The following is a 25,591-nucleotide window of genomic DNA, read 5'->3' on the forward strand; positions in this document are numbered from 1 at the left end:
CCTGGAAACAGTGAAGGACTGGCCCGCAGTGCCTCTGCCAGCGAAAACAGAACTCAGGATTATGAGGGCCGTGTGTGGCCCTCAGAGGCTGTTTTCAGTCCTCACACAACCCCCCCCCCGAGCTCAATTTTTGCTGGCAGAGGGTGCAGGAGGACATTGTGGCCCAAAACAGAGTCCAGGCAGGCCAAGTGATGTCGAGCTGGCCATTACCACCCTGGCTACCCCCCAAGATCAAACACAACCCTGATGGGGCCTTCAATGAAATTGGGTTTCCCTTAACCCCTGGCTCTAGGGAGTTAAACAAGTCATAAAAATCTTAAAATTAGATATAGAATAAAATCAATGCAATATTGAAAAGCAGAAATTGTGCTAGGTTTCACTTGGCCTTGGCAATTATTTAGTCAATGTCATCGGAATTTAAAAATACACCAATTAAGGATATTTTAAACTAAGTACAGTAAGTCTTTAGATGGAAGCAGTTGTGTTCTATGTGGTGCGGCTATATTAGCACTACAGGATCAGGACCTAGCATTCTAGATGATGGGCTAGAGGCAGATGCACTTTTGCAGCACTGTTTCCCTTTGTAGCATAAAAATTCCTGAAAAAATATCCTTTTGTACTGGGGGTGAAAACCAAGCAGGCTGTCCAAAGTAACATCCAGCGCTAATTTATACAGAGTAATATGCAACATTATTTTCTAGTATAATGTTGATCAATTCCTGTTACAACACAGGAAAAACTGATGCCATCATACTTAAATGTAGGGACCTTACAACTCTGAATGCCAATTCTTTCCAAACGAGTAAAGCTGAAGATAGCTAACTCGGATTCTGAGGTTTTTAAAAATATTTTGCTCTTTTTTTGGCCTATTTCTTTTCTTTTTTTTTTTCTTTTTTTTGAATCTTCTGAGATTTAGGCGTTTTCACCCACAATCACGTGTATTAGGTAATCTCCCAGGATTTCTAAACTCAAAAAATTTTTGCAAGTAGGAAGAAGGGGGAAAAATGGCCACAGCAACTGAAGGCCATGTTATGCTTTCTTTCTTGGTTTCAGAATAAGAGGAAATCTATTATATTCCAGTGGAAATCAGAAATAACAAATTCAGATATGTGCTAGAGAAACTTAGTTAGGTAGAGTTTGGATTAAAATGCATACATTCTGTTTCCATTCAGATCCAATTAAGATACCATGTGGAATTTCCTATATAGCCAGAGTTAAGTATCCTTGTGTGGAAGCAAAGATCTCATAGAAAAAGTTATAGACTGTTTCTCATTAAACAGGATGTTATCAATCTGCCTAAGCCAGTTCCAAGCTGCTTGATTCAGTCATTCAACTGGAACACCAACCTAAGCAGGATTTCAACTAACCTCGTACAGGCCTAGTGGAACAGGGATTCTGTGTACTTTACAAAGATTTGCAGGGTGATTTTTAAAGTAGTTGTTGCATGGTTGTGGTGGTAGTTAAGGAATTACTTCTGACTTGTAAACGAGCTTGCTTTTCCTAACAAACTAGCTCTCTTGATGCCTTTGGCACCTTTATTCTCAGGGCGGTTGAAATGCTAAATCTCAGCCAAAGGTTAACGTTTTCTCATTTAGTCCACATAATGTAATTAGCTAGCACCTTCTAATAAATCAAATTTTCATGCAGGCTTTCAATAAATGCCCTGACATTTTTTCCAGTGCTTCTTGCAGTTTACCAAATAATATTTATTTATTTGTTTGATTTGCCAATTGTTTACAAGATAATAAGTATAAATGTATACATAGTTGTGAATACATGAAATGGTTACATATAAGAAAAATAAAAGAATAAGAGAAACAATAGGACAGGGACGGTAGGCACGTTGGTGCGCTTATGCACGCCTTTAATTTTTTTTAAAAAAAGGAATATCTTGAATCACTTTTTCACTTTGGTCAGCAGAATAAAATGATAATTATTTAAAAGTATGAAGACTGTTTTTCTCCCTCGCCTGCTTTTACTTCCTTTTTAAAAAAATATCAGGACAGTAAATGCAGAGTATCAGGGCCTTGATTTTTCAAAGATTAGAGAGCGATAATAATTTCAGCATTATTCGAGGCAAATCTCTCTCTCTATAAAAGCGAAATACCACATACGCTTCATCACAAAATCTCCAGAACCGTAAAGCCTATAAACGTGAAATTTGGCACATATGTTCCTCTTGGCTTGCAGGTGCTCACTAAGAAAGGATTTTTCGAAATGATCACCAGAGCATTAGTATTTCGTATATTATTATTAACATGCTCTGATGCTAAGGAGTTCTACTTCCCCTACCCACCTGAAAAGAAATCTGTTCCAAATGCAAAACACAAGCAGAGGAGAGGAGTTTTAGTTTCACAACACCAAGCAGCTTTAGTACAGAACAGTTGAGCTAAGCCACACCCAGGCTCCTTGCTGACTCTTTCTTGCTCACACAGAAAATACTGTTTCAGTTTCCAAGCAGCCCTGAACTCTCTCATACATTGACAGGACGCTAGCCAGATGAATACCGATAGATGCTGGTAGGCAGAGGCACAATTTTTTCCCCCTTATTTTCCTCCGAAAAACTTGCCCGATCAGAATAGTTTCATAGGGAAGCACAGGTACCCTGCTAATGTAACTATATATTTACCATTGGAATCTCATTAATACAGTTTTTCTTTTAAATTCGCAGAGACACTTCCTCTGCAGGTATAAGCAGCAAATAGGAAATTCAGATTCCCCAGACCACAATTTGAAAAGAAAGGTGCATTTGATGATGAGCTAAGATCTCTGTGATTAAAGAACTGGCCATTAAGTTCAGATGGCTACAGAGTGATTTCTGCTTTCATTGTAGCAAGGAGGAGGAAGGCATGCCATCCTTTCCTGTTCTGTGCACAGGAAATGCATCATGTGATGCACTTATATCATGCCCTGACTCAGGCTGTTCTTAATGGGAAGAAAGGGGAAATGCGTGCTTGGGTCACCCGTGACGTGAGGTGCTTTGACAAGGCAAACCAAGTACTTATCTGCTGCCCAGTAAATGTTTGATCTGGCTTTTGAATTACAGTTACTGTCAGACCTACCACCACTTAAACATCTAAATAGAACCGATCCTTGGCTCCATTTTTGGAGAAAGGTATACTTTTATTAGAAGTCGAATGTAGTGCAGTAATGCATAGCCAGAACTGAGAATCGTGCGCCAAAATCCCTAAGTCCAACTTATCCCTCCCTCCCATCACTTACCACCCCTCCATGGCCAATCAGGTTCATGCAAAGTGTTTTCGGAATGGTCAGTTGGTATGCAGCTGCCTTCTTTTCCCAGTCGGGTGACCTTGAGGCAGCTTCTCAGGGAGATACAGCGGTTACTTTCATTTCCCCTAAGCATTCATTTTCATTTTTTCCCTCCCAACTATCCTCCTCAGTGTTCATGGCAGACTATCACCATGGTAGCGAGGCACAAGCAAGCTTAAAGTGGCAGCTAACAGTTACTTTGCTTAAGCTTTTCTTGTAGGCGACTTCTCAGATAATTAATAACCTACATAGATGCCATGGTTCCATAGGAGATGGTACCTTGAGATGTGACATTTGTTGATAAAGTGCTATTGACTGAACATAAACTTCCGCATTATTTGGGGCTGTGAATCCCAGGGGTGGGATTCTACCGGTTCGGACCGGTTCTATAGAACCGGTTGTTACAATTCTGCGCAGTTTGGAGAACCAGCAAATCGTACCCCTGGCTGGCCCCTCCCCTCCCCGCCCAGTCAGCCCTTATCGCACATGTGTGACATCGCACGCATGCCCGACAGATGATTGCATTCTCCCCTGCCCAGTCACTCCTTAAGGTATTTGGTGTTTTTTTTTCCTCCTCCCGACAATCAGCTGTTCCGACGATCAGCTGTGCTGGGATCCCCCTCTCTGTCTTACTGCTTTGCCCAGGAGGCTTCCCTGATGCCCAGGAGGCAAAAAAATAAAAAAATGGAGTGCGGGAGGGGGGGGTGTGTGCAAAAAAATAAGCCACGCCTGCCCATTCACATGACCACGCCCACCTAGCCACACACACAGAACCGATTTTTTAAAAATTTGAATCCCCATCCCTGGACATGACCCAGGAATAGCTTATTTCTTTGACTTCTTTCAAAAGATGAACATCATTCTTCCTCTTTGCTACTGGGCATGCACGGTAGCTTGCTTGCTTTACAGGTTGTCCTCGACTTACAATCGTTCGTTTAGTGACCATTTGAAGTTACGACAGTGTTGAAAGCCAGTTCTTATGATTGTTGCAACGTTCCCATGATTACCACTGGCAGGCTTCCCAGACAGCTTCCAACAAGCAAAGCCAATGAGGAAGCAGGAAGGAAAGGTTGCAAGTCACGATCATGCGATGTCTTGCTTAACAATTGCACCACTTAATGATGAATTTTCCAATTCTAATTGTGGTCTTAAGTCAAGGACTACCTGTATTTATTTATTTGTTTACTTGTACATTTTATCCCAATGGTTTTCTTAGAGTTTGTTTGTTTGCCTTTATTATTTTTACAAATCACTCAAGGGGGGTGAATATATCTAATACAACTACTTCTTCCTATATTCTCCACAATAGCAATCCCGGGAGATGAGTTGGGCTGAGAGAGAGAGTGACTAGCCCAAGATCACCCAGCTGCCTTTCGTGACTAGAATTCATAGTCTCCCACTTTGTAGTCTGGTGCCTTAACCATTCTTGCCACATCCATAATTTTAATCGTTTTTCTAGTAGTTTAGACTTTAGTTCTTCCAAAGAAGCAGCACAATTCAAACTTATTAAAGCACACAATTTTTTTTTCCATTGTAAGAAATGCCTTTATTTAAACCTAGGAATTGCACGCACATTATTACTATTTATATCAAGAACCTTAGAAACAGATGCATGTTCTTGCAAATAGGCCACAAGAATTATTTGCTGTGTATTTTCTCTGCTCCCCCCTCCCCAATCCTTCCATGAAAGAAGAAAGGAAAGGAAAGTTCTGCTGGGTGTTGCATGAAGTTGGTAGGTTTCAAAGGGTCTGTCGTGGCCCTGTTGGAGCTTGTCCGTGGAGGAGGACGAGCCAGAGATAGGGCAGATTAAGGTTGAGGGGGTGGTGGTCTCGTTGACTTTGGAGGAACTCGGGGAGAAGCGGTACGAGGCAGCTCTGGGTCCCTCAGGTTTGGGATGGCTTGCCAGCAGGGAAGAACAGGAGCAGGACGACCAAGAAGGGGGGTGGAGAAGAGAGGGCAGGCAGTGGAGATGAGCAATGGAGCTCAGGCAATAAGCAAGGACAGACTCCCTCCTGATCCCTGAGCACGGAGAGTGGAGATGAGGCGGGAACAGCACAGGCTGACCTAATGACTCCGCCCCTCTTTACAAAGCACGCCTGGGGACTGAGACTTAAGGAGACACTGTGGGGAGGGGCGTTTGTTGGAACAAGCACTGTGTCAGCTTTAAAATTCAGCTGCCACATTTTTTTTTTCCTTTTAGAGAGTTGGAGGAATTGAAAAGTTCAAGGTTATTCTGTATGTCGTATTAAGTAATTCCAGTGGCAGTTAATTGGTGCTCGTGATTTATGAAGTGCAGAAGTGGGAGGAGAGAAGGGAGGAGAGAAGGTGGATTCTGTGTAAGGCGCGAAAATAATTTCACTTGGGAAATTGCCTTTGACATGCTAGATCTGTTTCTAATAAATTCAACCTTGGAGAGAGATGTCTCGGAGTGATTGATATCATGGATACTTTCTGGATGCCTAACACACTGAATTTGTGGAGTTTGGTGTGCTGTTGCCAATGTCTAGAGTCTTGTTCCTTTGCTTCGTTGGATTCCTTGACTGGTTCTCTTGACCCGCTGGACTTCTTGCCTTGAAGCTATTGTGCTAACAGCATTTTGCTGGACTACTCACAGCCAGAGTCTACTGGAAGAGTGTGTCTGTGATGTGTGTGTGTGACAGAGAGAGAGAGTGAGACCAGCCATAAACATGGGAGCGTTTGAGGGAAAGTTGAAGCAATAGAGGGGCATTTTAAACTATCAACTGACTGTGTTGCCTCTGTGCCTTGCCCCGGGTCATCACTGGATCTTCCTGTGTGCTGGTTCTTTCGAAGCTCGTTCTAAGGAGTTGCTCTTAATCTTGATAGCTACAATGGGGATTTTTGAGAAACACCTTAATAACAACAAGGCATTTCATCATATCCCTGAAAGGCTGTCTTCAGTTGGCAAATATACACAGGTGAAGAAGAAGAGGGAGAAAAGCTATTAAGAGACTGATCGAAGACCAATGGGATCCAAAAAACAAAGTGGCAAATTTGATTAGAACACCATTTTATGCCGTCAAAAAAAAAAAACGCAAAAGCCCCACAGCAACCACTCATTGCAACAATAATCGACAGTATAAAGTCTTAACATTGCTAAACAAGCATCTGTTTTGGAGAAAAGCTGTTGCCTGTATTGTAATCAAGTCAAATTTTATTATTTCTGATTCAGCTACTATGCACTAGCATCCAATTTCAAGTCCTTCTGTCGAGGAATAATAGTGTTCAGGCTTGCAGTAACTTCCAATAGAAATAAAAATGTCCTCCTACAACAATTTTGAAGTCCAATGTAGCCAGTTAATATGTTTATTGTTCCACTTTGCCCTGTTGCATTCCATCCTTTTTTTTTTTTTTTTTAAGGCAAATGGAATATGCCAGAGCAGCATTTGGAAAACACTTCCCATTTTTCAGGACCGTCTTTGGGGAATCATGGCTAGAACAAAAAAAGAAGTGAACAGCCTTTGCATTACCTGTTCCATCTATCATGAATGAATTGGCTTTATGATTCAGTAACTAACTGGATAAGCTGCTGTGTATGCACTCAAAAATAATGAATGAATTGAGTGAAATTTACTCCCAAGGTCACAGTCTGGCCATATTTGCAAAACTAGAACCATGTTCCTAATTTGTATGGCTCTGATGAGAATTGAGACAAAAAATGGGCAAAATGCGACATTTTAATGACAATAGCAATAGCCGCCTATAACCCATTTTCTGTCTCAATTCTCTGCTTTCCAGCCCTCTATAAGCGGTTTACAGAGAGTGAGCATATTGCCCCCAACAATCTGGGTCCTCATTTTACCCACCTCGGAAGGATGGAAGGCTGAGTCAACCTTGAGCCTGGTGAGATTCAAACTGCCAAATTGCAGGCAGCCGGCAGGCAGCAGAAGCGGTCTGCAGTATTGCAGTCTAACCACTGCGCCACCATGGCTTATCACAGATAGCGCTTGATTTACAACTGCAACTGAGCCCAAAATTTCTGTTGCTAAGGAAGACAGTTAAGTGAGTTTTGCCCCATTTTACAACCTTTCTTGACACAGTTGTTAAGCGAATCAGTGCAATTCTTAAGCTAGTAACATGGTCATTAAGTGAATCTGACTTCCCTGTTGACTTTGCTTTGTTAGAAGGTCGCAAAAAGGTGATCCCATGACCCGGGACGCTGCAACATGATCATGAGTCACTATTTTTTTTGGGGGGGGGGTGCTGTTGTGACTTTGAACGGTCCCTAAATGAATGGTTGTAAGTGGAGGACTACCTGTACTAGAAAAATAAACTGAAGTGACCATCCCTGGGCATCTGGAGAAATAGCAGAAATAACTCTCCTTGTTAATGGTCCTTTCTCCTTATCATCTCTTTTTCGCCCCAATAGAAGAGCGAGTGGTTCCCATAGAAGTTTGCCGTTCCAAGCTGTCCAAATATTTACAGGGAGTCGTTTTCCGCTGTGACAAGTGCACCTTCACCTGTTCCAGCGATGAGAGTCTACAGCAACACATAGAGAAGCACAATGAGCTGAGACCTTACAAATGCCAACTCTGCTACTACGAGACCAAGCACACGGATGAGCTCGATGCTCACCTTCGCGATGAACATAAGGTGAGTGGTGGTTTCTGCTCGCTGAGGCCCAGGCCTTTTGACCTGGCGGGGGGAGGAAAAGGGAGGGGTCTCACCTTACTTGAGATGTCAGCTGGCCAGCCTCTTCTAAAGGAACTCGGTTTTTTTCCACATGCACCTAATGAATTGAACACATTTTTCCATAATTAAGGGGATGTTTGTCACAGGGTGCAGACCTTGGGCTCTGGGCCTTTAAAATGGGGTTAGAGGTAAATGCAAAGAGGAAAATCTATCAATCATTATTAGGCAAAAGAAGTATAACCTGCCATTAAATGTTGCACTGTGGAGACCTCATTCCATGCCCCTCATCTTGGTTTTCTGAATTTATACTCCAGTAGCATTGCTAACTGATTCAACAGCTTGTTGAACTCCTTTTCCTCTTTGCCTTTGCCCCCCTCCAAGAAAATGTTTCACTTCTCTAAAAATAATAATAATATTAATTGGGAGTGAATCTACTCTCTGTTGGAAGTGGATCTTTATACCCAGACAGTAAACCTGCTGTTAGCGTGTGGCAGAAAATAGATTAGCATAAATCAATCACTGTTTTCTGATTATCAGTACTTTTAAGGCAGCAACTCCAGAAACACAACAAACAAACAAACAAAAAACACCTGCCCTTCTATATTGAGCTGCTGTGATAAAATGGACGGAAAACCATTGCCTTAACTTGACCACGTGCCTGTTTCTAGTGTAAAGAAACAAATCCCAGTGCTGACTGTGTTGAGTGTCAGCTTCACTCTTTACGTTTAACAGTACAAGCTACCGACTTCACCGCTTCGCATCTGGTTCAAGGTGATGAGCTTCCAGGAACTTTAGCTAAAAGGGCTGTTTTAAATGGTTAGAAATGGCAAAAGGCGGTACAGGCCTAAAATCTCACCCGCTACAATCCATCAGATGAGAAGATTGGACCTCTTCTTTTCAGAAGCTTTCTGCCACTGAAGATGGGCTGTTGGGATAGGCTGCAAGCAGCAGGCAGTAACAAAGGTCTCTGAACACATTTGTTTAATTGTGTACTCATTGAGATGCAAAGTGAAACACAATATTCCAGATGGTAACATGATACATGACATTAGGAAGGTGTTCTGTATTCACCAACCCTTGCCCAAGCTGTCCTGCCAATGTTTTGTTAGCAGGTGTCTCATCCCAAAGAGTCACAACGTTGTATAAATTGAGTTGTGTTATGAAGCATGCAGCGAAAGGCCCCCTTGCAAATTTAATTGTACAGAGGACCATATTTATTCCTATCAGATGCCTTAATAATGGTGATACATTCTGCTCAATTAAATATATGGAACAAAGAGGATGGTGTATATATTATCTCAAGCTGGTCCAAAAAGTTTATTTTTTCCCCCTGCCAGAAGTGAGTCAATTGAAGGCTTCCATCTTTGGTTCCCATGCCCTATAGTTGTATCTCTAAGGTATTGTGCAGGGCCCCAGGTTTTCACCATTCCCTCCCATGATGGCTGCACTGGGTGGCGAGCCAGCAACATTGTAAGAGGTGGAGGTGTTGGTTGCATGAGAAATAACAAGCCTCTCTGGGAATCCAGTCATTATACACAGCCCTTAATTAATCAACCAATTAATCAATGTAGGGAGGTCCAATTAAGCTCTCAGTATGTTCTGTTGCTCGACTGTGCTGGGACTTGGAAGTTCAGAATGGATATGTCCGCTTCCTGCTCCACCCTATAGAAAGTTATCAGCGGCGTTTTCTGGGGTTTATAGAACAGAGGTCTTCAAACTTGGCAACTTTAAGACTTGTGGTCTTCAACTCCCAGAATTCTGGGGATTGAAGTCCACAAGCTTTAAAGTTGCCAAGTTTGGGGACCCCTGTTATAGAATGTATAGAGCTGCTCAACTTTGCAACCCTGGATGGCGTACAATAGTGTCCCAAATCAAAACAAGATGAATGATTTCAATTAACTTCTAAGAGATTAATAGGCAACCAGAAACTTGCATTCATATCTTGCTCCAGACAAGAACTCCAATTTTCCCACCCTGAAGAGAAAGCACTTTTTTAAAAATTGCCTTTCTAAAGGCCAACAGGGTCCAGGCCAATGGTATCTTGGGAGCGGATCGTTCCAGAGGGCATTGTTTCTCTTATCTCTGCCTTTTCTTTCATCAGCACTTTCATCTTCCTTCAAATAAGGGCAAATGTAAGCCTTGCCAGAAGAAACCATCTGTCTCTGTTACTTAACCCTTTTCAGATATTCAACTCTTTGCTTTGTTCCTATGGAGCAGATTCCCTGTTGTGGAATAGTGAGAAGAGTATGGGTCTATGGAATTTCAAGCATGTGTAGTGTTATCACAGTTGTTTTCAACCTGTTGTTTCCATACCTGGCTACTATACAGTTGTTTGGATTCTCCATTCCTTAGAGGAGAGTCCTACACCCAGGAAAAACAAGCAGCCACTTTAAAAGAGTAGCACTCACAGTGCCGTTTTTTGCAAATACGCTGTATTGTTTTCTTCCCCAAAGGTGAGTCGCAATTTTGAGCTGGTTGGACGGGTTAACTTAGATCAGTTGGAGCAAATGAAAGGAAAAGAGGAGAGCTCCAGCAGTGATGAGGAAGAAAAGGATGAGGAGATGAGCCCCGAGACAGAAGAGAGAGGTCAGTGTTGCGGTTGTCTTGCTTAATTCTCCGTCCAGCAGTTCCAGGGAGAAACATTTTGAAAGCTTCCAGTCATGTTAAGATACAAACTGACTTGCCTTTCCTCCAAACAGGAGCCTGTTCAAAGGACAGTTTGTTCGGGAAACCTTTACAGTCTGTTCATCATTCCACGAATATATCACCATGGGTTTGGTTTGTTTCTTTTTTTGCAACCGTCCAGGTATAACAGATCCCCAGTTCCTTATAAATAGATCTCAGATTTGAGGAGTATAATTAAACATTAACCTCTTTGAAGCTTAACTCATGGGTCTGATCCTCCGTAGTATTAATTTTTCAACAAAAAGGAACTGCCGATATGGGCATAAGCACTCACTGTCCCAAAGTATTGGGTTTCTTAAAGAATTTTTAAATCCATGCACATGACCAGAAGGAAAATGTATTTGTGTAACACCATAAAGATTACGTTGATACCAAGTGAACTTTTTTTTATTGGGGGGGGGAAGGGGAGAAACAAGGCAAAACAAGGTGGCATGGCCGTTGTCTTGAGGACTTGCTTGTTTATCACTTATGTCCTCTTTTCACCTGAAATGTGCCCATTTCCTGCACTACTGAACTTTGATTGTGAATTTGATCCTCCCAATGGCAGGCAGACAGTGAGTGAGAAGCCACAATCTCATTCGCTGGCATTTCACATATGCTGGTTCATAAGGGAATCATAATTAACCGTAACAATATCTCCCTTGTATTGTTACATTCCATTCTTAGCTTGTCTGACTTACAGCTGTTGATAGACCTGTTCTCCACAAACTTAAGTCTCAGTTTTTATTCCATTCTTTCTTTGATATGTCCGTCCCGTTCCCCCCGCTTCTCATATGCATAACTCTGGGCAGCTAATAAAAACGTAGCAAAAAGCAATAGAGATTTAAAAAGAGCAGAAATGGCATGAAACAATATAGTAATTGAGAACACTGATTTAGCACAACTGTGACCATGAAATGGTTCGCCCACTCTATCTTCTGTCTTGACGACAAAACCAGGTTCTCCATGCCTTGCAAAAAGCCAACCGGCTTGGGACAAGTTCAGTCTGTGGGGGAACCATGTTCCTGGGGATGGGCACCTTGATAGAAAAGGCTTTGCTCCTAAATCAGATGGCACTAGATCAAACTTGACAGCTTTAAGACTTGTGGACTTCAACTCCCAGAATTCCTCCTCCAGTTATGTTAGCTCAGGAATTCTGGAAGTTGAAGTCCACAAGTCTTAAACTTCTTCAAACAAGTTTGAAGACCCTTGCATTAGATCATGGGTAGGACCTGGAATATGCCTTTTCTGTTGGATCCCACAACATGGGTAAACACCACTAGAAAGAGATAAGCTGGTAGGTGGTCCAGCCCAGCCATTAAGGCCTGAAGAATACCTTGAATTGCACTCAAAAGCATCCTGATAGCAATACAGCTCTTAAAGCAGAGGTAGCACGTATACTGATCAACTGGCACCCAGAACTGGCTGTGATGCTATATTTTGTGCCAGGCAAAACTTCTGAATACTCTTCAAGGACAGCCTGTTGTAGAGCGCGTAGCAGTAATCCAAGTAGGAGATGACTAAGGCATGACTATGAAAAAGACCTCACAGTCCAGAACAGTTATGTGATGCATAACACAAAGTTATGGCTGCCACCTGCTCTTCAAATAGAAGCTGCAAATCCAGGAGGGACCCACCAATTGCACAGGGGATCTGCCTGAGGTAGGGCAACCCCACCCAGAACAAAAGATGGAGATCACCAAAACCAAAGCACCCTCGAACACAAAGCCCCTTTGTCTTACTAGCTTTGAGCTATGGACATTTTATAAAGATTTTCCACTACTGGGTCCTTCAGAAACCTGCGGGGAACCCTAGGAGAAATAAATTGTTAAATGATGGAGTTTATCTACTATGATTTACCTTTCGACAGCAAAGTCTATAAAACTATAGACGGCCTTTGCCTTTCCCTCCAAGAATTTGCTTGCTTGGAGGACCCAAACTGAAGCAGATAGATTGACATTTGGGGAATTTAAAAAAAAGTATAACCTCAAAAGAACAAGAAGTCTTTTTTTTTAAAAAAAAAAAATTGTTTGAGGATAGTTTAAATTGGATTTCAGAGAGTTGCAGTCCAGTATCCTCTGAAAAAAACAACAACAACGATGTGTTTGGAAAAGTCTTGGGAAGAATTTGACAATATTTCTCCCAGCCATCCCCACAAAAAACAAAACTGTAGAGAAAGAAGGGCATACAATGTACATGTATGAGATCACACAGAAAAGCAAAAGATGTAAATTTTAAGTGGGTTAGGTTGGCTCATGAGTTGTGTGCGTAGCATAATATGAAGTGGAAATGAGGCAAGCAAAGATCAGCAGTTAAATGAAGCAAAATCCGACTGTTTTTCATTATATACTTTGAGAGGACTCTGGGAAGCGAGAGACATTGGCATTCTGTTCTTCTTTTTACTCAGGATAATCCCCACTACAGAATTAATGCTTAGAGCAGATGGTACTGTCTCGTTTTCAGTGAAAAGAAATCAAGCAAGATAGTCCAAGTAATTATTTTTAATGGCCTGTGTGGCAATCGTCTTAATTTTGTGAGAAAACATTTCATCTTTTGTTTGGCAGACAGCTCTCTGGTTCACATTGGTCTCCCGTATTTCAGCCAGGAGGAATGTCCACTGTGATTTCAGGGTCTTGGGAATGCTCCATTATGTTCTGCAGAACAACATCCAGCCAAAGCTTAAGCCGATAATTAGTGCTTCCCCCCGTTAGAATCAGTGAGAAGTATTTGGCTGGTCTACTCTCGAAGGGTTGATTGGCAGGGCATTCTCAGATTAATAAATACTTTCACTGAGTGTTACTCTACAAGGAATGCCTTCCCTATAGGTGGAGATCATATGGCTGCAAACCTGTGGCTCTGATCTATCACTGACCTGTGGCACAATCGCCATCCAGTTCAGTGGAATCAAATTCTACTCTGTATTCAGAGGAACTTTTACTTCCTTTCCAGTGAAGAAAAGATGCTCATGGAACACTAGAACAAGTAAATTTAGCCCCAATGAACTTCTAAAAATCATATTTCTGTTAAGTGACTCTTCAGTTGTTATAACAATAGGTTCATTCACAAGTAACCAGTAGTGCTGGCTTATTTGATTTGCTGTCAACCAGGCAAAGAGGAGGCATTTTCTGCATTTTTGTATCTTCTGTGCCTTATACTTTACAAAACAATTCATACAAGTGGAAAGAATTATCGTTAGAGACTGATAGTATCTATATAAAATAACAGTCTTAGAAGTTAGGAGATCCTCCATAATTCTCCCATAACCTCTGGGATTGTTATTTTATATAGGGACTATATAACTAGCTAACAATAATTAAATAGTAGAATAGTAAATCGTTAAGTAATAGAGTATGGCAGCTACTAACAATAGTACTGCGCTTCCCCCAAAATATGAACTACCCCAAAAGTAAGTCCTAGCTTGATTTTTACACATGCACCTAATATAAGCCCTACCCCCCAAAATAAGCCCTAATTAAAACCCCACCCACTCCAGGATCCACGGGTGAAAATTAAGCTAGGATGGGGATGTGGTGGGGTGGAGCTGCCCTACTACTTACCTTTGGACAGTTGCAGCCAGGCCTTGCACACACCCTGACACCTGCCTTGCCAGCCTATTTCTTCTGCAGCCGGCAAGGCTTTCCTGAAGGCCTTTGCAGCCGATCACAGAACTCAGGGTCTTGCTGGCCACAGAAAAAGTTCCTGTAGGCCTCTGACAGCAAAAAGGGGTTGGGGGGCGACATGCGCATCTGAGATGAGCCCGTGGATGACATCCCCCCCTGAAAATAAGACGTGGTGCCTTTTTTGGTGGCAAAAAAAATATAAGACAGGGTCTTATTTGGGGGAAACATGATAGTAATTGTTATAATAATAGTATAAGTAGCTAACAATAGTTAAAGTAGTTGAGCTGCGGCAGTAAAATCATACCTTTGGAACCTATAATTATTTTCAAGGCTATTGGAGGAGGAGGAGGAGGAGGAGAAGGAGGAGGAGGAGGAGGAAGAAGAAGAGGAGGAGGGGGAGGAAGAGGAGGAGGAAGAAGAGGAGGGGGAGGGGGAGGAAGAGGAGGAGAAAGAAGAGGAGGAAGAAGAAGAGGAGGAGGAGGAGGAGGAGGAAATCCATTGAGTTGAGTCTGGCTCTTGGCAATTCTATGGTCCAGGTCTCTTCACATCTTCCGATCTTGCACTATTTCTTTGAGCTTTTCTGTGCCCTGTCTGGTGTCAGCTTTGATAGTGAGGTTAATGAACAATGAGACAGGTATGATTGGTAATGTACAAGTGATGCATATGCAAATATATAGCTTTGGGTCATTATTGTCAATGAAAGTGTGTTTGTTTAATTGGGTTCTCTGTGTCTACTTTTAGGACTTGTGTGGAGAATAGGTCACATTTTAGGTCCTATTTATGCAGAAATATTGAAAATTTAAAAGGGTTCAGACACTGTTAAGCACCACGGTAGATATTGGTAGTCCTCAGATTACAACAGTTACAATGGCAAAAAGAGTGACATGACCAGTTTTCACTGTTACAACCTTTGCAGCATTCCCCATGATCATGTGATCAAAACTCAGGTGCTTGGCCACTGTTTCATACTTACGACCATTGCCGTGTCCGAGGGTCCCCTTTGGTGACCTTCTGGCAAGCAAAATCAATGGGGAAGCCAGATTCACTTAAGAACCACGTTACTTGTTTAACAACTGCAGTGATTCGCTTAACAACTTGTGGCAAGAAAAGTCATAAAATGGGGCCAAACTGACTTAACAAATTTCTCACGTAGAAACATAAATTTTGGGCTCAATTGTGGTCGTAAGTTGAGGACTACTTGTATAAAAAGTGGGAGACAAGACTGGTAAATCGGAAATGTTCTATTCCTGAAATGAAATGTTGCCCTCTCTCCCATTAAACAAAATCTGGACTCTATAGATCTATCTATCTATCTATCTATCTATCTATCTATCTATCTATCTATCTATCTATCTATCTATCTATCTATCTAATCCAGATTTTGCTTAATTGGGTTTGGGAAAGGGTGACATTTCATTTCATGAATATATATGTCTCAAAGAGAAGCACGAGATATTCACATTCTTTGCCAAATGAAAATGTCCCTCTCTAAAGATATCGGATTCCCATATTCTCACGAGTCCTTTCAAGGAGGGAAATTCGTGACGTGTTTTTTCCTATTGGACTTTCAGACTACTTTCTGTTTCTGCCTTCTGCCTCCTTCAGAGAACTGTGGCTTATTCTTAAGATTGAGACGTGTCTATGTGCTTCTTTTCCTCCAAGGGGACATGAGGTTTTCAGAAAACGGTCCTCCTGAAAAACGCTTCCCCTGTGAATTTTGCGGGCGAACATTTGCTGAAGGTTCCGAATGGGAGCGGCATGTACTGAGACATGGCATGTAAGTGGATCCAGAAGCTACCACTTCTTCTACCAGCAAAGGGAAGACTGGAGCCTTTTGCTGGCATAATGCATATTATGAAGCAAATACTACAAACAAAGCATGTTTATTATCAGCCAGCTAAAAATAAATTAATGCTGACTGTAAGAAACTGTATTTTTACTGTATATAGCTTTGGGTTTTACTGTAATGAAAACAAAGAACTTGTTGGGTTATTGGACTGTAGTTTCAAAACTGTGTTCTGTTTACTAACAGTAAATAGTCAATAACATTTTCCTTCTAATACATGAATCTCTAATATATAAGCACAGTGATATTGTTGAAAATTAGAAAAATTAAAGCCACCCTCAGCATAACACACCAAGAAATCCTGTGTATTTTTCCTTCCACAAAATGTAATTATTAACATATTTATCTGTATCAAATATTTGAATGGGACTAAAATACACAGCAGTCTTGATACAAAAGTTGTAATTTCTCCCTACAGACTTAATAATATTTTCATCTGCCTTTGAATATCCTCCTTCATTGGGAGGATAACATTTTCAAATGTTCTTATCCATTAAACTAGATAGTAATTCCCAATGTGGATTGTATAGTATAGTAGATATTTGACTGTATTCTATATTTGGGGGCAGGGTTTCTTGGACATTAGTTGGATTATATTCTAGAATGGAATTGTTTCTACTGTGTAGTTGGCAACATGCAGACACAACCCCTCCCCAAAGCAAGCAACTCTCAAATTGTATTTTATGCTTAACCCATGAACCCAGGGAGTCTAGGCAGTCACCAGGTTCTGATTCAAAGGCAGCATTCTTTATGTATGTATGTATATATATGTATGTATATATATGTATGTATGTATGTATGTATGTATGTATGTATGTATGTATAAGTTTTTGCGGGTATTTATATGTATGGTATTCAGCTTTGTTTAGGTGTTTCCCACGTCATTATAATTGTGCTTTTAAAGTTGTAGCAACGTTTCGGCAGAATCTCATCTGCCATCATCAGGCTTCTGTATAGGGTTTGTCTGTGAGTCATAACTGTTGTGAAAGCCTGACTCACAGACAATACAGAAGCCTGATGAAGGCAGATGAGATTCTGCCGAAACGTTGCTACAACTTTAAAAGCACAACTATAATGACGTGGGAAAATACCCGAACAAAGCTGAATACCATATATATAAATACCCGCGAAAACATAAGAAAACATACACACACACACACATAAAGAATGCTGCCTTTGAATCAGATCCTGGTGACTGCCTAGACTCCCTGCAGTTTTCCCGTCAAAATTTTTTAAAAGTGGTTTGCCATTTTCTCCTGGCCTAGGAGAGAGTGTAACTGGCCCAAAGTCACACAGCTGGCCTTGTGCCTCAGGTGGGACTAGGACTCATAGTGTCCAGTTTCCGGCCTTGGCGGGCATTTTAATCCCACTATACCAAATTGGTTCTCTTCAGCGCAGTTACTTTTAAGTCCCACAGATGGCCATAATCTCGCAAAGTCTAATTTGTCAGCCTTATTAAAAGGAAAAGGAAACAAAATCACAGAAGCCTTGGGAACCAAATATCTGTATATTTTAGTCCCCGACGCTCCTCGAGGTCAGCAAGTGCATGAAGACAGATGCTTCTTGATGCCTTTGTTCCTCTACCTCTCCTCTGATTTAAGGGGGAGCTTGCTAACCATTTGGAAGAAACAACACCCACCTTATTTTGCCCTGCACAGGTAGTCCTTGAGTTATGACAATTCACTTAGCAATGGTTTAAAGTTACAACACTGCCCCCAAAACCAGTCCCGAAGTTACAAATGTTGCAGCACCATGGCAGTCATTCACTCTTACAACCAGCCGCAGAGATGCATGCCCCCTGCCTATTCTCCCCCTCCCTCAGGGTCCTTACAGGCACTGGTCCTGATGTGTGCTAGCCCACCGGCTCCTCCCTGTCTCTGATCCACTCACTTACCTTTCAAAGATCTGCAGAGCTCAGGGCCGCGTGGCAGAAAAGTGGCCATCTTCTCAGACACTGGTTAAAGCTGTTTTACATGCCCATCTGTCCCCTTTGCAAAAGGCTTTTTGCACAGACGACGGAGGCACGACGGAGGCCAGCAGGAGCACAAGATTGCGCCCCCCGAAGGCTTCCACCCCCTTTACAAAAGTTTTTTTGATGTGGAGGAAAGAAGCCTGCAGATGCGCGAGATCGCCCCCTGCAGGCCTCTCTCCTCTGCGCCAAAAGCTTTTGCAAAGGGGACGGAAGCATTCAGGGGCGCGATCTTGCACCCCTGCAGGCCTCCATTGTCTGAGGGGCAAGCTTTTTCCAAAGGGGGCCGAAGAACACAAGAACTAAAGAAAACAACTTCGCCTGCATCTGAAGGCCATTTTTCTGTCACATAGCCCTGAGCTCTGCCGATCTTAGAAAGATAAGTGCGCAACTGAGGTGGCCCTAAGGGATGGGAAGGGAGGAATATGAGATACCTCAGTGGTCATGGGGAGGCCTTGGGTGGCCAGAGGCAGGTGGTCCTTTTCTGCACTGGTTTTCCCCATCCCTGAGGTATTTCATGAGCACTTAACGACCCGTGCATTCGATTAATGAAGGCAATGGGGAGAGGAGGGACGGGGTTCATTTAAAGTTCATTTTTGTTTAAAGCGGTTCCATTAACGTTACAACCGTAATGGGCATTATGCGCTCCCTTAGGGTCGTAATTCGAGGACTACCTGTAGTGCAAAGGTACCATCTCATCCCTAGGCTCAGAGGCCATCTGATCTGGCTAAGTTATTCCTAAGACCCGTGTGGGTTTCCTCTTCCAACTTTCTGAGTCATGTTGGCTCTGCCCTAGCAAGAAGAGACGAGAGGTCCCTGGGATGCCCAAATTGTCACCTTTTTTTAAAAAAAAAAAACCTTCCTCTGTCTCCCATGTCCAGGGCAATGAATGAAACCAACCGGGTCATCAGTGACGAAAGCCAGGCCAAAGAGAACGCGGAAGAGACGGTTAAGGTACCCTTGGCAGAAGAAATGGAAAGCAGCCTGAAGAGACTGGGGGACTTTCCCCACCAGAACGAAGCTGCCATCTGTGTCACTGCTGCTGCTGCTGCTACTGCTGCTGCTGCTGATAATAAATCACTCCCAGAGATGGCAGAGGTCAAAAGTGAATGAGCACCTGGTGTGATTTCCGACAACCTACTTGAACAGTGATGAATGGGGAGGGGGCGGGCAGGGGGACAAGGAAGAATCAAAGCTGCTTTTAGGACTGAATGATCTATTTTCAAAGCACTGGTACCTGTGTGGGTGTGTGTGGGTGTGTGCGGGCGTGCGTGGGCGTGTGTCTGTATATAGATTAAATTTATTTAATTGAGGACGGTGGGATCCATGGCTCCATGACACCCGCACGACTCTTCTGGATCTCGACAACGGGAAGTTAACACGGTCATAACTTTGGACTTGCGAGAATCGAATTCCCAGATGTGTCTTGCATTATTTTGCCTTTGTGCTCCACCGCTGGAGACTTCGGGATCCTTTCGGCGAGAGAGGCGTCTCAAGGATGGAAGAATGCAGGGGACAAAAGTTCCGTGCCCATCTTTGGGGCACTCTTTTTTTTTTCTTTTCTAGTTTTAATATACATACTACGCTTTTCCAGAGTGACAAAAAAAAAAAAAAACCAAGAAAAAGAAAAGAAAGTTAAAGACTGCTTTGGCTTAAAACAGTCACCTGTTTCCTAGTACCTCAGAATTAACCAAGGGAAATTAAAAATGAAAAAAAAAAAACACACAAAACAAATCTCTGCATTTGTGAGTACTACCTGTTGTCATTGTGGTTAAATATATATAGAAAGACAGACTGCTGGGCAAGATGGTGAATGGAAGAAAAACCACAAAGTTTTAAAAGAAAGAGAAAAACACACAAAAAAACAAAATTGTGCTCAAAAATCCCTGTGGGGGGTTTATTTCTTAAAATACTGTGATTTTTTTAATTATTTTAGTAAAAAAACAAAACAAAAAAGAGAGAATTCCTAGATACCTGTCTGTGACTTGTCATCTTTTATTCCAGGTAAGCTGTTTGTTAGCGTTCAGCTATGATTTTAGGGCGTTGGGTTGCTTGGTTGGTTGGGTTTTTTTTCTTTTTTAAGACTCATGTGATTGACTCTGTGCCGTTCTTGTTTGCCCCATGTCTACGTTGGCTCAGCCTGAGGGATTACAATACAGCACAATTAATTTTTTTTCCATGTAAAGTAATGTCCCCACCACGCATTTCTCCTTTGCTCTCTCATCCAATGAGATAGGGCTGGGAAGGAGAAGTAGTTCTTGTGAATAGATGATGATGATGATTATTATTTAGTTTTAAACATGTGGAGATATCAAAGAAGGTAACTTTTTTAAAGAAACTCAAAAACAAAAAAACCCTTTTAACTAAAGAACCAAACTTACAGCACAGCTATGCAGATTGTGGACCCACCCAAGAGTCCTCAGAATCATTCTGTTGCTCGTCCAATTGAACATTTTTCACTGGTTATTATTTTGGTTACTTAAGAATGGTTGCCTTTTTTTTTTTTTTTTAGTGTGGTGTCTCGTTTTGGTACAAGGAGGGTCGGAGGGGGAGGGAATCGATAACCACATAGTTCTAAAGTTCAGGTAACCCAGTTTTGCAATATTAGGAGCCTAGAGATCTACATTTTATGGACTTCAAGGAGGGAGAAAAATCATTGCGCCACCTCGCATTCTTCACATGAGGGGGAACAGCAGAGCCTAAACAGGAATAGAAGTTGTGTTTTTGAGTTCCTTTTTCCATGTAAAAATGTTGGGATATCTTGCATGAACCTGAAGCAGAAGGTCCAGGCCCAGGGAAGAATGGTCTGATAAATGGGGTTACTTTCCAAAAGTAGAAAGTACTTGAGTGAAATCTAGTTTTAGAAATGCATGTGTCTCTTTGGGTTGCTTTTCTTTTCTTTTTCCTTTTTTCTCCCTTTTTTCTTTTCCTTTTTATTATTATTATTTTTTTTACCTTTGAGGGAAGGGGAAGGGATGAAGCTGCCGAGAAGCCAATATCCACACAAAAATTCTCAAATGGATGGTGTAAAAGAGGTGAAAAGGAAAAAAAACGGCTGCCATTACATTTGTGGAAGAAGTGCTACTTGAAAAAAGCATGATGTTTTGAATTTTGCAGATTTAAGTTTGTGAGGGTGGGCTTTCAGTTTTGTTTTGGGGTTGTTTTTTTGGTTCCCCCCCCCTTTTTTTTAATTATTTGGTGGGGGAGGGAAAGTCATGCGACGAACACATTGGAAGGAGAAGTATAAATAAACATTTTGTGTCTGAATGTTTTCTTTTTAATTGGCCTCATATCAATTGTATTTAAACAGTTCCATACCTGGATTGGATGTTTGTAATGGTTACCAAAAATGAAAAAGAAAAAAAAAAGAAATGATTGTGACATGCTTTTATCACTACTTTATTTTTCGAATAACATGTAAATATTGTAATCCATTGGATTTTTTTGTTTTTTGTTTTTGTTTTTTTTTTGGTTTATTTTTTGCTAACCTGTTAATAAATATATGGGACCATTATCCTTTTTAACAAGTCTAGAATGTCATATTTTTTTTCCTTGTGTTTTTTCCCCCCTCCCAAATGTATCCCTTGATATATTGTGGACACACATTTTAGATGCATTATTACGATTCTGTTGGCTGTAATGATGACCTAGGATTGAGAGTAACATCCTTTTTTTTATTTGTTTAATTTATACAGAGGACTTTTTTCAGAGTTTGAGAGAAGGAAATAAATAGCAAAATGATAACCCACTGGCTTCAGAACTCAGTATTTCCTAATTAAAATTAACTACTGCTCAGTGTTTGGTGGGTGAGGCGTGGATGTTCTGAAATGTTGCACTGATAACTTTTTTAAGGCAAAAGAAAACGAATAAAAAATTTTCAAACAGAAGTGTGCGTATGGTTCTCTCAAGTTCAGAAATGTTCTGCCTTTTTTTTTGTCTTGTTTTAACCTGAAATATTGGCCCTTTCATTTGATGTCATGGTTATCAGCAGTGAAAAGCAAGTATTTTTTTAATCATTATCAGACCTGGCTAATTTTTTTCCCCAATGAATAGTTTGGTTGGATTATTTTTAACATTTTTTTAGAAGTTTGTCAATGTTTTTGTTTTTTGTTTTGGTCTTGTGAAAATTCTTAATTTGAAGCTAATCCTACAGGGTTCAACGCATTGGTTTCTTCAAGAGACATCACCAGATCTTCCATTAAACTCGGCAGGTTTGGAACTCATTTTAAGGTTTAAAGGTTTTCCTCTGTCCAGACATGACCGCGACTTGGGGACGGTGCTCATCTCAGATTCTCAACCAAGAGATCCTGGGTTGTCTGAGAGACGTTTTCTGTCATGTGGCCAGAATGGAAATATAGAACACGGTATCCTTTCCTGCCAAAGTGGTGCCTATTTATTTACTCTCATTTCCATGCTTTCGAACTTCTAGGTTGGCAGGAGCTGAGGTGAGTAATAGGAGCTCACCTGTCACATGACACTCGGGTTGCAAATCTGGGCTGTCTGCTTTCCAGCTGACAAGTTCAGCGTCTTCACCGCTGAATAATCATGCCCCTTGAAACTCATTTAGCTAACAATGATAATAGTTACATAGTTCTTCCCAGAGGTCAGTCATCTAGGTTAGTGAAAACTAATATTCCTAATAAGAAAAAGAGATATGGTGTAAACCTAGCAAATACCGATAGATGTAGGTTCCAGTAGTCTTCTCAAACAAAAATGGCATTGCTGTTCAAACTTCACCTCTAATGTCATCTAATAACACTTAGGGGGTAGGGTGGGCAGGGAAGGATAGCACACAATAGCAATAGCGCGTAGACTTATATACTGCTTCACAGTGCTTCACAGCCCCCTCTAAGCGGTTTACAGAGTCCACATATTGGCCCCAACAATCTGGATCCTCGCTTTACCCACCTCGGAAGGATGGAAGTCTGAGTCAACCTTGAGCCTGGTGAGATTTGAACTATCGAACTGCTGGCAATTGGCAGTTAGCAGAAGTAGCCTGCAATACTGCATTCTAACTGCCACCACGGCTCTTTTGTGGATTATCACATGATGCTCTTGTTTGATGGCTATGCTATCTGGATATTCTGGGAATATCTCCAAAATTTAGGAAAAGAGGAAGGGTGTTGTATTTCCAATCTCCATGCAAGTAATCCTCAATTTACACCTCATATAATGCCCGTTCAAAGTTACACCACCACTGAAAAAAAGGACTTGCAGTCAATTTTGAGACATTGCAGCATCCCTATGGTCATGTGATCAAAATTCAGACACAGTCACAATGTCCTGGGGTCAGAAAATCTGCGATATTCTGACAAAAGTCAGTGGGGAAGCAAGATTTACCTAACCAAGTTAATAACAACTGTGGCAAGAAAGGTCGTAAAATGGGGGAAAACTCACTTAACAAATGGTCTCTGCTGTTCTCCCTCCCCATACCACTTGGGTGCTATCTTAAAGGGCTTTCAATGAATCATATTGCTTACCTAGCTTGCTTATTTTGGTGATAATTATGAACCCGCGGAGTTCATATTCAGAGAATATTAGGAAGGAACAATCTACTGGGGGCAGAAAAGCAATGATAAGGATAGAATAAGAACAGGAGCAAAATACTTAATCTCAGTGCAATTAAGAACCATGAAGATAGGGAACTTTTTAAAGATATTGTTGACCAACAACTCTCATTATCCCTAACTATTGGCCATGTTAAGTGGGTCTGTAGCAACTGTTAAACTGTGTGTATTTCAACTCCCAGATCTGCCACTGGTCTTAAGCAGGGGTGTCAAACTCAAGGCCCATGGGCCGGATCTGGTCCACAGGCTGTTGAAATCTGGCCCCCAGGGCTAGCCTGGAAATAGCAAAAGACCGGCCCGGGGTGCCTCTGCCAGCCAAAATGAGTCACAGGTGGCGCACGCCCCCCCCGGCCGCCGCCCTGTTTTCAGCCTGGACAACCTCCTGCAGCAGTCTGTCACCCAAAACAGCAGGGCAAGGCTGTCCAGGCCAAAAATGGCGCAGGGAGGGCCACACATGCCCCCGGCACCCCATTTTGACTTGCAGGATGCTGCAGGAGGTGTCCATCCCATCTCTTCCCCCCCACCCCAGCCAGCCTGTGGAGGAGAACTGCAATGCTGATCCTCGAAGAAATCCAATTTGACACCCCTGGTCTATAGTGTTTTATAGTGTTTTGTGTTTTTTTTTTAGTAAACAATCATTATTTTTTGTTAATTTGAAAGAGTGTATGGGCAATACATGAAACTATACATAAGCAATGTCCTCATACCAGTTAAAGCAGGGGTCCCCAACCACCGGTCCGCGGACCGGTACTGGTCCGTGGAACAAGTCCTACCAGGCCGCTGGCTTGCTGGGCGCCGCCATCTTGTTTTGATGAAAAAGTGCTTCCCGGTGAGCTTTTCCGGGCAGAAAGCTCACCGGAAGCACTTTTTCATCAAAAAAAGATGGCGGCGCCCAGCTGATGTCGGTACCGGGCCGCGCCATAAAAAAGGTTGGGGATCACTGAGTTAAAGGACTTTGAAGTGCACTTATTTCAATGTAAAAAGAAAATGCACATAACTCTCCAAAAATGAACATGGTAAATCATTGGATTGAATAGTGAAAAAATATGCTCAGAGTGATTATGTGCTCTTGTATGTTCTCCTGACCTATAGTCTAACTATGATTTATTTAAAAAAAAGTGGATTACTGATGGTTCTTAGGTTAATAAACTATTACAATTAACCTATAATTTCATTTATCTCGCGCATTTTGTCTAAAACTCCCATTTTACTGTAATCATAAACTTGATGTGTATAGTATACTGAAAAGTTGTCAAATATATTGTGAAAGGTCATAGAATGAGCTTTATGGCTAGCTGAAGAATTGAACAAAAGTCTTCCAGTGTTAGCCAGGAAAGTCTGGCCATGATAACATAATGGTCTGAAAAAAATTTCACCCTTGCCGTGACTTATACACTTAGAATAAGTCATGCTAACTAGATAAATGGTCATTTATCCTATGTCATCTGCAATGAGAAAGTAATATTAATTTAGTTTAGTTTTTTATAATCTGTCTTCGCCCATTAACCTACAGAGTGTGATTCTGGCAGACTACTTTGGTCTCAACATTTCTGGAAAAATGCCAGCTTGGGGGGAAAAAAGACTGGGAAGATTTTTAAACCAAGATACAAGTAGTCCTCATTTAGTGACCACAGTTGGAACCAGCAAATCAGTCAAGAAACAAATTGATTGCTACTATTTCAAACTCAAGGAGGAAAAACAATTATCATTAGTATCAGTATAAGAGAATTTGCTTAGAGATAAGGCAGCCATGCAAAAATACAAATGGCCCTTCTCTTTGCTGCCCTCTAGGGATCTTCTGGAGTTCTGCATCCCAGATCTGCTAGCCTTATTTTTACCAAACTGTTCTTGGTAAAAGTAACCTAGTTTTTTCCTAGTTAGCTGATTTGTTGATGAGCCTGGTTTTAGAATAGGTAGTTTAGAAGAATATCTAGAAGGCTGTATCTATAGAACTATTACCACTGAGATGAAATTAGATGAGTTAATACAACTGACACTACCAAGT

General features: G+C 41.6%; 1 protein-coding gene across 25 annotated transcripts in view; it reads left to right on the forward strand.

Annotated features, from left to right (window-relative positions):
- The window catches only part of ZNF462 (zinc finger protein 462), a 166,080-nt gene extending 144,177 nt beyond the window's left edge, over positions 1–21,903 (forward strand). For 24 of the 25 annotated variants that reach the window (XM_087957538.1, XM_087957533.1, XM_087957528.1 and 21 more), the window contains 4 exons: positions 7,658–7,881; positions 10,374–10,506; positions 15,867–15,981; positions 18,901–21,903. In XM_087957538.1, the coding sequence (XP_087813664.1) occupies positions 7,658–7,881; positions 10,374–10,506; positions 15,867–15,981; positions 18,901–19,132 (704 nt within the window). In that variant the 3' untranslated portion in view covers positions 19,133–21,903. Of the gene's footprint in view, positions 1–7,657; positions 7,882–10,373; positions 10,507–10,619; positions 11,663–15,866; positions 15,982–18,900 lie in introns of those variants that run through there. The other variant, XM_087957536.1, reaches the window with a different exon arrangement.
- Positions 21,904–25,591: the final 3,688 nt, after the last annotated feature.

Source organism: Notechis scutatus, chromosome 2, assembly GCF_049901735.1.
Source record: "Notechis scutatus isolate UNSWTSFEM ecotype Mainland chromosome 2, rNotScu1.2, whole genome shotgun sequence".
Taxonomy (NCBI): domain Eukaryota; kingdom Metazoa; phylum Chordata; class Lepidosauria; order Squamata; family Elapidae; genus Notechis; species Notechis scutatus.